The sequence below is a fragment of the Ranitomeya variabilis genome, chromosome 7, assembly GCF_051348905.1.
Source record: "Ranitomeya variabilis isolate aRanVar5 chromosome 7, aRanVar5.hap1, whole genome shotgun sequence".
NCBI classification, from domain to species: Eukaryota; Metazoa; Chordata; class Amphibia; order Anura; family Dendrobatidae; genus Ranitomeya; species Ranitomeya variabilis.
In genome coordinates this window covers 18,930,248-18,942,345 of record NC_135238.1, presented here as the reverse complement: position 1 = coordinate 18,942,345, position 12,098 = coordinate 18,930,248, and the positions used below count along the sequence as shown (strand labels likewise).

Here is a 12,098-nt window from a genome sequence, read left to right as displayed (position 1 = left end):
AGTTCCGTGACCCACCTGTCTTCTGTAATAGGCAGCCAGACATGATGAAAGAGCAAAAGTCGGCCACCTACTGGTGTGGTGTCTTCCGGAGTCCGTGAGTCATGAGGAGGAGAAAGTCTGAGATTTTCCTCCTGTGGGCTTAGACTGGCCTGCTTTTGACTGCCAGGTCTTGTCCGACCTTTGCGTCGATCGTGAGTTGTCCCTGCGTGGGGAACGGTTACGATTTTGTACTGGACATGAGACGGACCAGCCGGAGGAATTCCAAAAGGATCGGAATCGAGTTTGGTTACGCTTCTTGTAAGTGCGTTTAGGTTTCAGTTGGGGAAGAGAAGTACTCTTACCCCTTGTGGCGTTGGATATCATAGTGTCCAACTGTTCACCGAAAAGTCTCCCACTGAGGTAGGGGAGGTGCGTGAGGGACTTCTTTGAGGCTGCGTCCGCTTTCCATTCCCGCAGCCAGAGGATACGCCGAATCGTGATGGCGTTTGATGCTATCCCCGCGACTCCCCTTGCTAAATCCAGAGCTGCATGGAGCATGTAATCTGCTACAACAGCAATTTGAACCGCTTGGTCTGACAGTTCAGGAGCGGATGCTTGGAAGGCTTGTAAATTCTTTGCCCAGGCCAGGATAGCCTTGGCAGCCCAAACGGAGGCGAACGCGGGAACCAGGGATGCCCCTGCTGCCTCGAAAATTGAACGAGCCATGCGTTCTACCTGCCGGTCTGCTGCGTCCCTTAGGGTTGAGCTATCTGGCAGTGAAAGGAGGGTCTGTGCTGCTAGCCTGGAGACTGGGGGATCCACTTCAGGTGGATCTGTCCATTCCTTGGTGTCCTTCTGTGGGAAGGGGTACCTCGTCTCCAGATATTTGCGATTAGCGAATTTTTTCTCAGGCTGTGAGAGCTGTTTTTAAGGATCGCCTTAAACTCTGGGTGGTTAGAGAAAACCTTAGGCGGCTTCAGAGGTCCTTCAAAGGAAATCTGATGTTCTGGGGCCTCTGGTGGCGGATCAGAAATGTCCAGCACCCGATGGATGGACGATATTATGTCCTCAACTAGCGCTGCATTGCTAGGAGGGATTGGGATCAGGGACCCCTCCGTTTCTCTGTCTGAGATGCCTTCCGAATCCTGTATATCACTGAGGCGTCCCCTGCTGGGTGAGCTGGGGAGGAGGCCTTCTCTGGTTGGGGATTGCGGAGATCTGCATTGTCTGTCCCTGGAATGGGATGGTCTAGATGACCTGGAGCAACGGTGTCTCTCCCTAGAGGGGGATGACCGTGTGCTATGGGATTACGCAGATGGACTTGATCTATGGATCCGCTTGCGTTGTGACCTAAACGTGGATGTGCCAGGGTCATCTTGTTCCTGAGTCAAGCTCTCCCTTTGCTGGGTAACGGTCATAGCCGGGGCATGACCCTGCAGAGCCTGAAGCAATGTGGAGGTTAGGTTATCTATAGACTGCGTCATAGATTGTGATATCTGAGTAGCCCATTCCGGCGTGGCATTAGACACCGAGGCATTGGCAGGGGCTTCTTGGGGCTCTGACACATTAGTTTGTATACAGTTCTGACAATGCGGGTACGTGCTACTACTGGGGAGAGCGGTCCCGCAGGCTGTGCAGAATGCATAATAGCAGTTCTGCCTGGTTCTCTTAGACCTTGAGCCCGGCATAGTGCACAGAGTGCAGAAGTGCTGCCAGCAGATGGACCTTACAGGGGTAGAGAACCTACAGGGGAGCCTTATAGGTAATATGGATTCACAGCTGAGTAAAGATAACCCAGCTGTGATCTTACCCCACCAGTGTACCCCTAGGTCCAGCGCCAAAAATCCACAGTCCTGTGCCCCCCCGGAGACTGGCTGCCTGGTCCTGGTCCTGCAGACCGGGAGATGCAGGGTTAATCTGCAGCCGAAAATGGCTGCAGAGACAGAGGAGAGAGGAGGAGAAGGGGGCGGAGAGCTGGAAAAAGGCGGCAAGGCTATAAAAAACCCGCCCTTTCTGTCTCGATCCGCCCCTTGTATGACACTGTAGAGTGTCATATTTGTCATCCGGGGGGCGGGCCGGGGGGCGGAGAGGAGGCTGCTGCTTCAGCTAGGCCGAAGCCGGGGCCTAAATTAGATGCCTGAGGCCCAGAAGGGCTCCAGGCCGGCGCGAAAGTCCGGGAGGGGGTCGGATCTGAACCGGACCCCTCCGGATTTGAAGGCAGGATGGCGGTGGGGCTATAAGCGGAAGGGGGAGCCCGGCTGGGGTCCCCCTGAGGCAGTATAGAGCTGGTGCTGCCGCAGAGACAGGGACGCAGGGAGCCCTGTGTCTGTATGTGCCATGCCTGCCTGCACTCCCCCCGGCCCCAACAGGAGCCCGCAGCTGGGCTGGGGTCCCTGGATGCAGGCGCAGTGTGCTGGCCCATTGCTGGGAGCTGTAGGATGCTGCCTGTACAGGCCCTACCTGAGGTGTCTCAACCTAATACCCCCAGAGGGGGATAGGGAGGGTGCTTTTGTCACACCTTCAGGGGCCTTTATCCTCACCTCGACCTCAACCCAGAAACCAAAAGGAATTGGGGAAGGAGGGGGGACTCGACTTCGAACCAACACCCGAGGGGTTGGGGAAGGAGCAGCATGGGGAATAGCCCTCTCAACTTCAACTGGGCAACCCCTAATAGGGGGCCGAGGAAGGAGCCATGCCGGGGGTCTCACAGGAGACCCTCTTTTCTTCATCTGTAATCCCGTCGGAAAACGGGAAACGGAGTAAAACGGAGTAAAAATCTTTAGGTGTGCCTCCTTTGCGACACTAAGCAAAAACTGGAGAAGGCTGATGCCGTCCAGGGGTGTATACTGCACAGGAGGAGCCACAGTTAATCTTTTTCAGATTATGCATAGTGTCGCCTCCTAGTGGACAGCAGCATAACACCCATGGTCCTGTGTCCCCCAATGAGGCGACAGAGTAATAAGCCCTCACCCAACCCCAGATCACAAAAATTGGAGACGCTACGAGTATCAGAAAATTGTGCAATTTTTTTTTTTTTTTTAGCAAAGTTTGGAATTTTTTTTTTTACCACTTAGATAAAACGTAACCTAGACATGTTTGGTGTCTATGAACTGGTAATGACCTGGAGAATCATAATGGCAGGTCAGGTTTAACATTTAGTGAACCTAGCAAAAAAGCCAAACAAAATATAAATGTGGGATCGCACTTTTTTTTGCAATTTCACCGCACTTGGAATTTTTTTCTCCAGTTTTCTAGTACACAACATGGTAAAACCAATGATGTCGTTCAAAAGTAGAACTTGTCCCGCAAAAAATAAGCTCTCACATGGACATATTGATGAAAAAAAAAAAAAGTTATGGCTCTGGGAAGGAGGGGAGCGAAAAACGAACGCAAAAATGGAAAACAGCAAGGTCGTGAAGGGGTTAATTATCATCTGATAATCCGGTGACGTCAAGAGAGGCTCTACTTACAGGGTATCTCCAATGACGGGTGAATGGCGGCGATATTCTTGACAACTGGTGGTGAATGTCTTCCGTCTACCATGTCTGATTCTGCGTCCTGAGCTTCTCCATGGATGACAGCGATTCCTAGCCGCAACCGTTCAGCAAAGGATTGAGCCCTGCGGGGAGTGCAAACACACAAATGATTACATACGGCTAATAAATGGTGCTCCTCAGGACTAAGATTATAAACCGACACTGGCTACAAACAAGCAGCGGAGTGCAGTCAACTGCTTAAACACACAACAATATTCAATCCTCCGTGCAGCGGAGGACGACGCGCCTAACGCTCCTAATAAGATTCCACTGTCTGCTCTGCTGCGACGCCACATAGTGGGATGAAATGGTACTACAAGATGAGCGCGACGCCGTTCTTCTGCCTTGGTATAGAGGCGAAACGTCAGGGGAGGAGGGTGGTGTTCTCACCTTTTTGCAGATGACGGCGATTTGGCTACAATAACTGCATTTCTGTAGTCAGGAATCTGCATAGATAAAACAGAAGGAAAAACAAATCTACATATATACATGTATAGCCTGGAAGTCCGGCAGCAACACTATATGTAGTCTGTCTATAGGGGGCACAGGCCGATCCACAGCGCAGACAAACGCCACAGGACGACTGAAAGGCTGCCGTATACACCGAAAACGGTATGCTAAATGTCACATCCGTCATCATAGCAGTTATATTCTTGTAAATAGGAGCAGTATTATAGTAGTTATATTCTTGTACATAGGAGCAGTATTATAGTAGTTATATTACTGTACATAGGGGCAGTATTATAGTAGTTATATTCTTGTACATAGGAGCAGTATTATAGTAGTTATATTCTTGTACATAGGAGCAGTATTATAGTAGTTATATTCTTGTACATAGGAGCAGTATTATAGTAGTTATATTCTTGTACATAGGAGCAGTATTATAGTAGTTATATTCTTGTACATAGGAGCAGTATTATAGTAGTTATATTCTTGTACATAGGAGCAGTATTATAGTAGTTATATTCCTGTACATAGGAGCAGTATTATAGTAGTTATATTCTTGTACATAAGAGCAGTATTATAGTAGTTATATTCTTGTACATAAGAGCAGTATTATAGTAGTTATATTCTTGTACATAGGAGCAGTATTATAGTAGCTATATTCTTGAACATAGGGGCAGTATTATAGTAGTTATATTCTTGTACATAGGAGCAGTATTATAGTAGTTATATTCTTGTACATAGGAGCAGTATTATAGTAGTTATATTCCTGTATATGGGGGCAGTAGTACATTAGTAATATTCTGGCTGAGATGAAGCAGTCATGAAGTAGTCAGAGTGCGTAAACGTCCTTTCAAAGAACTAAAAATGTGCTCAAAATGGTTGTCACTTTTCTTTTCTTTTTCCCTCTTTTGCAGGTCGTGTACTGTATGTTAGTCAGCAGGGGGCTCGAGCTTTTCCCAGGTAATGTAAGTGACCTGTGCAACTCTCTCATCTGACCCAAAGTGATCATTTAGTGAAAAATAAAACAAACATTTACACAACTCCATGAATAAAATATTTCAGCGTTTCCGGCAGTTTTGACGATCACATATTGCTTTGTAAATACTTATGTCTGTACAATTTTCATTGTCTCGGCCACTTAATTATGGAAAGAATGAGAACGTTTCTGGGCCGGGCGGCCATATAGATTGAGCTCATTTCGTTATACTGAATGCATAAATGTAATGTTTAGTGGTGACCAGGATGGTCTCTGCCCCGCTGATGTGGGGGGCATCCTGGACGGACTCTTACTCCTCACCTCCGGCCGGATCTCTGGCTTGCAGTAAATGAGATGCTCGCTCATTGTTCAGCCAGAAATGTGATCGGCCCCCGGCGTGCCAGCCATGGCATTTAAAATGCACGGCATCCTATATCTGTGCTGTAATTACGCAGCAGAGATCTTCTGTCATCTCCGGGATGGAGGCTCCTAATCATGATCAGCAAGCGGTATAATGTGTATGCAGAGCCAGATACATGGCCGCAAATCAGCGCGCAGGCAGGTGTATAGCCATTACTGAGTTATCACTTATCCAATCGATAGGAAATAACTTACAAATTTGGTAAAATGCACCATTTAGTAACCACCCACTTCTTGACAGCAGACGATGCAGTTGTCTAGATTGCAGCGACATCTTTTACTTTATTATGGCTCCTGAAATCTAGCAGGGAGGCGAGCCGGCGAAGCCCAGGGGGGCGAGCCGGCGAACCCACGGCCCCCGGGGGGCGAGCCGGCGAACCCACAGCCCCCGGGGGGGCGAGCCGGCGAACCCACAGCCCCCGGGGGGGCGAGCCGGCGAACCCACGGCCCCCGGGGGGCGAGCCGGCGAACCCACGGCCCCCGGGGGGCGAGCCGGCGAACCCACAGCCCCCGGGGGGGCGAGCCGGCGAACCCACAGCCCCCGGGGGGGCGAGCCGGCGAACCCACAGCCCCCGGGGGGGCGAGCCGGCGAACCCACAGCCCCCGGGGGGGCGAGCCGGCGAACCCACAGCCCCCGGGGGGGCGAGCCGGCGAACCCACAGCCCCCGGGGGGGCGAGCCGGCGAACCCACAGCCCCCGGGGGGGCGAGCCGGCGAACCCACAGCCCCCGGGGGGGCGAGCCGGCGAACCCACAGCCCCCGGGGGGGCGAGCCGGCGAACCCACAGCCCCCCTCCAGACTATTACTGTGATGTATTATTACGACAGGGATCGGCTTTCGGTACCTTCCTGACCACTTCCTCGGAGTCCAGCAGGAAGGGATTAACCATTATCCGGCGGCATCTGACAAGTTCACATCAGTAAACATGGCATTTCACTACATATTTTTAGCGCCAGGGCAGCGACTTCACGTCTGCCGCTCGCTCACCTCTTCTTGGATGTACTGCAGGAGGAACGGAGACGCTCGAAGATTGTCCACTGGAATATTGAAAAAGCCCTGAATTTCCTTCTGATGCAGGTCCATGGTGATGAAGTGAGTTAACCCTTCATGGGAGAAGGAGAATAGAGAAATGGTGACAACAGCGAACGCCTGGAGATCAGACACAATCCCTCCCCAGTCATCAGCCGGCAGCTGAGATTTGATTTCCACCCGACGACTGATTAAACTAGATCTTAAGTTACATAAAGACGAGGAGCCAAGTTTACACAGGGGATAAAGTGAACAAATAAACAGACGCTAATGGATTTCTCTGTGGAGGATGATGGGACGATTCCCACGGGTCTACGTGTGGGGTGCTGCTTGGATGTCTCCGAAAGTAAAGCTTAACTTCGCCCGAACTCCAGGATTAACTGCAATGAACCCAAATATTGTGCTTCCCTTTAGGAGCTGTATGTCGGGGTCCTCGCACTGTTTTAGCGCCTGTGACATGGAGTGACTGACGCTGCACGGTCCTGCATGTAGCGCCCCCTTCCTTTTGTATTCCCCCACTTACCGGCTTTGCACATCATGGAGGCCAGGAGCTTGGAGACGATGGATCCTCTCTTCCTCATCTTGCACTGCTTGCTGTACGGGAAGTAGGGGATGACGCCGCTGATGGTCTTAGCGCACGAGGTCCGGCAGGCGTACACCATGATTAAAAGCTCCATGATTGTCGTGTTCACATCCCTGTAGACGAAGGGGTCGCACAATTAATACAGCAGATAATAAGTCGGGTGACGTCTGGACTAAAATCATAGCGATAATGACACAAAATCCAGAGCGGACTTGTGTACAGGGACCATTAGGACGTGTCTGTACGGATTCATGCAAGCTTGCATCCAGGTTTTGCCAGATTTTTTCCTATGCAATTACAAGACTTGTTCTGCTAAAGAAATGGAGCACAGGGCAAGCTTTATTCCGGGCCTTTCTGGATGCACTATTCAGTTTTTTCTTGCTCGGGATGTACCTCGGCCCCCTCCCCGATCACACAATGCCAGCTGCTTTGCCCGCTGTTAGATTGGCGCGGGCACATTCCTATATAAGGCTGTATCTGTGCGGTAAAGATGGATTATTACACAACGTCTTTATGGGGTGAGCTCATTTCTGATATTCTCCGCAATCCTCTCGGCCAAGTTTCTTGTGAAAATATTAACTCCTAGTGCTCCAGATGAAAATGGGGTAAACACTGTCAGCCATCACTTACTTGGAAACTGTCTGTATGATAAAAACGTCTTTTCCTCGTACCGACTCTTGAATCTGAACCCGGGTTTCTGTGCAAAGAAGGAAAATAATACAGATTAGTTATAAATCAGCACGAGACTAGAAGTAAACATGCAAGTAAATATATGTACGTTATGTATAACCTCCGGCCCCTCGTACCCTCCCCCGTTGTATAACCTCTGGCCCTCACACCCTCCCCTGTTGTATAACCTCTGGCCCCTCGCACCCTCCCCGTTGTATAACCTCTGGCCCCTCGCACCCTCCCCTGCTGTATAATCTCCGGCCCCCTGCACCCTTCCCCGTTGTATAACCTCCGGCCCCTGCACCCTTCCCCGTTGTATAACCTCCAGCCCCCTGCACCCTTCCCCATTGTATAACCTCCGGCCCCCTGCACCCTCCCCCGCAATATAACCTCCGGCCCCCCCGCACCCTCCCCTGCTGTATAACCTCTGGCCCCCTGCACCCTCCCCGTTGTATAACCTCCATCCCCCCGCACCCTCCCCCGCTGTATAACCTCCAACCTCCCGCACCCTCCCGTCGTATAACCTCCGGCCCCTCACACCCTCCCCCGCTGTATAACCTCCGGCCCCCTGCACCCTCCCCCGCAATATAACCTTTGGCCCCTCACACCCTTCCGTCGTATAACCTCCGACACCTCACACCCTCCCCCGCTGTATAACCTCCGGCCCCCTGCACCCTCCCCCGTTGTATAAGCTCCGGCCCCCTGCACCCTGCCCCGCAATATAACCTTTGGCCCCTCACACCCTTCTGTCGTATAACCTCCGACCCCTTACACCCTCCCCCGCTGTATAACCTCTGGCCCCCTCCCCCGCAATATAACCTCTGGCCCCCTGCACCCTCCCTGTTGTATAACCTCCGTCCCCCCGCACCCTCCCCCGCAATATAACCTAAGGCCACCAGCACCCTGGTGTATAATATGATGTACAGTGTGGCGGAGGAAGGATAGAACTGGAGGTCAGAAAAACCCCTGCATTAGGGATGTGGAAGGGGCACATACTATCTGGAGAAAAGCACCATCAAAGCAGAATAACAAAAAATGAAAGGGGGAAAAAAAAAAGAAAAAAAAAAAAAAAAGGAGGGAGAAGGGAGATATTTATTTCATTTGCTGCAGTCTCCTTTTTGTAAAAGAGAGATACAAAAAAAAAAAAAAAATCCCTCCTGGGGGGAGAGCAGCGTTCGATGGGAGCCGGAGAGATTAGGGCAGATGTTGAGGCCACGCAGCCACAACATCCCCGAGCGCCGGAGGCCACGCTATCACCAAGGTCACAGGACCCGAGGCACGACTATCCGAATACATATCACATGACGCGGGCGCGTCCTGCAGGAGAAATGAAGAGCGACGGGCCGGAGGAGAAGCGCGGATTAATGTTCATTAACTAATGAGGCCGGCCATCAGCCTCATTATAGAAATTATAAATAACCAGCAGACAGCTGCTCATTAGGTGACGGCAGGACACGGGGAGCTCAGCGCCGTCACAAATCGATTACTCTCCGCACGACGGTCTCATGTCATATAACCTTCCATTCACACCTCTGTATGAAGCCTGACTGCTCTACCGTTATGTGTACACAGCTCCTATGCAGGGCTATGTGCTCTGTCAAATGCCAACGACAATGACAACCAACAGACAGGAGAAGAGGAGGAAAACTGAAGACAGGAGCACACGATTAGACATTATATTATATTTATTCTCATCCTGAGTATATATTGTGGATGAAATGAGCATTGAATATGTCAAGTTTCTAAGTAAATCCGTTTCTAAAGATGCTATTGACATGAGATTCTGGTGAAAATGTACAATCGGAGCTGTATACATGAAATACAAAATTAACATTATTGCAAAGTTTTGTTATTCTACATTGGAGCAATGATCAAACATTCATAACACATAGTCCAAGGGGGCAGTATTCTTGGGCAATCAGCCGGCATGATGGGAGTTGTAGTTTCAAAACAGAAGGAGTGCCACAGATATTATCTGACGCTACCTAAAAATATGGGACACATCTGATAGGAAATTATAGACACCCATACTCCATATATTGGGGATCTGCCATTTAGGCAATTTACCAGCTCACTGTCCCCAGCTAATGGCCGCCTAAAAACCAAAATAAAGTGCTGAGGCTGCTTCAATGCAGTGACCAAATACAGAAATATATGTTTTTTCTAATCTGGCACCAAAAATCAGATTGATCAGATTCTCAGTATTACTGAATAATAGTTAATGTTGTGGATATTTATTAATTATATATTTCCTCCATCATCAGTATCCGGGGACCGCCCGTTGCCTCCATCATCAGTATCCGGTGACTGCCCATCACCTCCTTCATCAGTATCCGGGGACCGCCCGTCACCTCCTTCATCAGTATCCGGGGACCGCCCGTCACCTCCATTATTAGCTCCTATGTTTTCGTGCGTAGTTGAGTCACTTGTCCTTGTATGGAGAAGGTAAGGTTTTTCGCCACATTTCTTCCATAAAGAAGAAGACTGGTCAGACTTCTCTGAAAAGTAGATGGGGCAGCTCGGTCTCACTGGTTTCTCCCCATTCTGAGCTGATGGCACTGCTGGACATTTTCCGATTTCAACGGAAGTAACATGATGTCTCATCTCATGCACTAAGTTTATTTGGCAGTTCCCTGTGTCTATAGTTCTCAACATTGCTCATTTCTTGTTTCTTCTTCAAAAGAGCTTGAATAACACATCCTGAAAATCCAGCGTGCTGTGAAATATTATCCTGGGGGACGACTTGCTGATGCAGTATCACTACCTGTGACACGAAATTATTTGCCACAACCTCACATTTCTAGTAGAGTTCGTCTGTTCCTTGCCCTGTATTACGCCTCCTACACAGCTGTTTTTGTTTCAGTAAATGACTTGCATTTTGTTAATTGATTAGAAAAAATTATCTATTTTCTAAAGTATTCTTACAGTATATTATTATTATTTTATTATTTATTTAGTGTTATTTTTTTACACAGCACTTTATATCCTCGGTAATTTCTTAAGATCTTGTGAAATTACGTAATATATTATGTGATAGAAAACACTAAAATCCTGCCTCCTGTTACCCGCTGTAAACTGGGACAATGACTCGTGTATAAGCCGAGGGGGGCATTTTCAGCAAAAAAAAAAAGGGTGAAAAACTCGTTTTATACACAAGTATATAGGGTATAAATATATATATGTTTTCTATAAACACTGCCCATCGTTCTGGATTAAGTAGAAAATGTAATCGTTTTGTTCCGTAAACCGCACCCCTGAAGCCATACGCTAGCAGAACCAGGAGTCAGATCAGCCTGTAAAAAACAATTGGTGTTGACAGCAAGTAGTTCTCTGGTTTTTCTGGAGTTAGACACCGCACCAGAGGGCTGTTATAGACAAAAAAAAAAAACTAACAGCGTTTTGGGTTCAGCGTGACCCACCCAGGCTGTGATCTTTGACAATAGGTGGCAGCGCTGGGATCTGCGTGATCTCTCCAGTATCATTAACATATTGCAATGCCAAATTAACAGATTACATGCTGGATTAAAGGAATTTAACACAACATCCTACAGAAAAAGCTGCCAAATCTGTCAAAACCGCTATAGAGGGTTCATATTGCTCTGCAAGGACATGAAGACAGGAAAATGGGCATTGACTGCACCCTTACCTCTGTTTGGTTCCTGGTACACCTGGACCTTGCCAAGCTCAATCCCTAGGCGTCTGCAAAAGTAAAGCAAAGAAAGCCCAAGTAAGAGATTCATGCCCAGAGGTCACCCAGAGCGATCTGATGCCACACAGTATTATAAGAGGAATCACTTCTATTCCAGCCACATCCTTATTATACGTCAAGTGTCTACAGAGTGTACAAGCGAGGAAGTCGTATGGAGGAAGTTCCTGACCAGTCTCCCTGCAGAATGACGGCATATTCTGGAAGCCAACGGAGGCAAACGAGATGACATCTGATGTATTTATGTGTCAGGGGGAGACATTACTTCCAGCTCCATAATGAAATGTTTCCAAACACACTCATCCCCGATGACAAGAGGCAACGTATGGGAGAAGAGGGAGATGAAGCCAAAAGCAGAAGGAAAATGTAATCAAGCTGAAGGTCAGACAGAATGACGGGACAATACGTCCCACCAGCAGCATACGTACTCTCCAATCTTCTTGGCCAGCTCGACGCAGGACGCATTGGAATTGGCAGAAAAAAGCACCAGGCCACCCTTGGTAACGTTCATCTTGGGAGAGGACGGCTGTCACATGCAAATGGCAGGACCGAATGTCCTCCTGCAAGAGAGAACAAGACAGACTTAAGGAAAAGAGGAACTCACAACCTAATATACAGAAGTGATATAGTTATATTCTTGTACATAGGGGCAGTATTGTTAGTAGTTATATTCTTGTATATAGGAGCAGTATTATAGTAGTTATATTCTTGTACATAGGGGCAGTATTATTAGTAGTTATATTCTTGTACATAG

General features: G+C 48.8%; 1 protein-coding gene across 3 annotated transcripts in view; it reads right to left on the bottom strand.

Annotated features, from left to right (window-relative positions):
- The window catches only part of PRPSAP2 (phosphoribosyl pyrophosphate synthetase associated protein 2), a 58,091-nt gene that overhangs the window by 15,727 nt on the left and 30,266 nt on the right, over positions 1-12,098 (bottom strand). For all 3 annotated transcript variants that reach the window (XM_077274357.1, XM_077274358.1, XM_077274356.1), the window contains exons 2-8: positions 11,773-11,904; positions 11,285-11,337; positions 7,600-7,666; positions 6,910-7,082; positions 6,345-6,460; positions 3,906-3,961; positions 3,450-3,598 (exon numbers count right to left, since the gene is read on the bottom strand). In XM_077274357.1, the coding sequence (XP_077130472.1) occupies positions 3,450-3,598; positions 3,906-3,961; positions 6,345-6,460; positions 6,910-7,082; positions 7,600-7,666; positions 11,285-11,337; positions 11,773-11,855 (697 nt within the window). In that variant the 5' untranslated portion in view covers positions 11,856-11,904. The remainder of the gene's footprint in view (positions 1-3,449; positions 3,599-3,905; positions 3,962-6,344; positions 6,461-6,909; positions 7,083-7,599; positions 7,667-11,284; positions 11,338-11,772; positions 11,905-12,098) is intronic.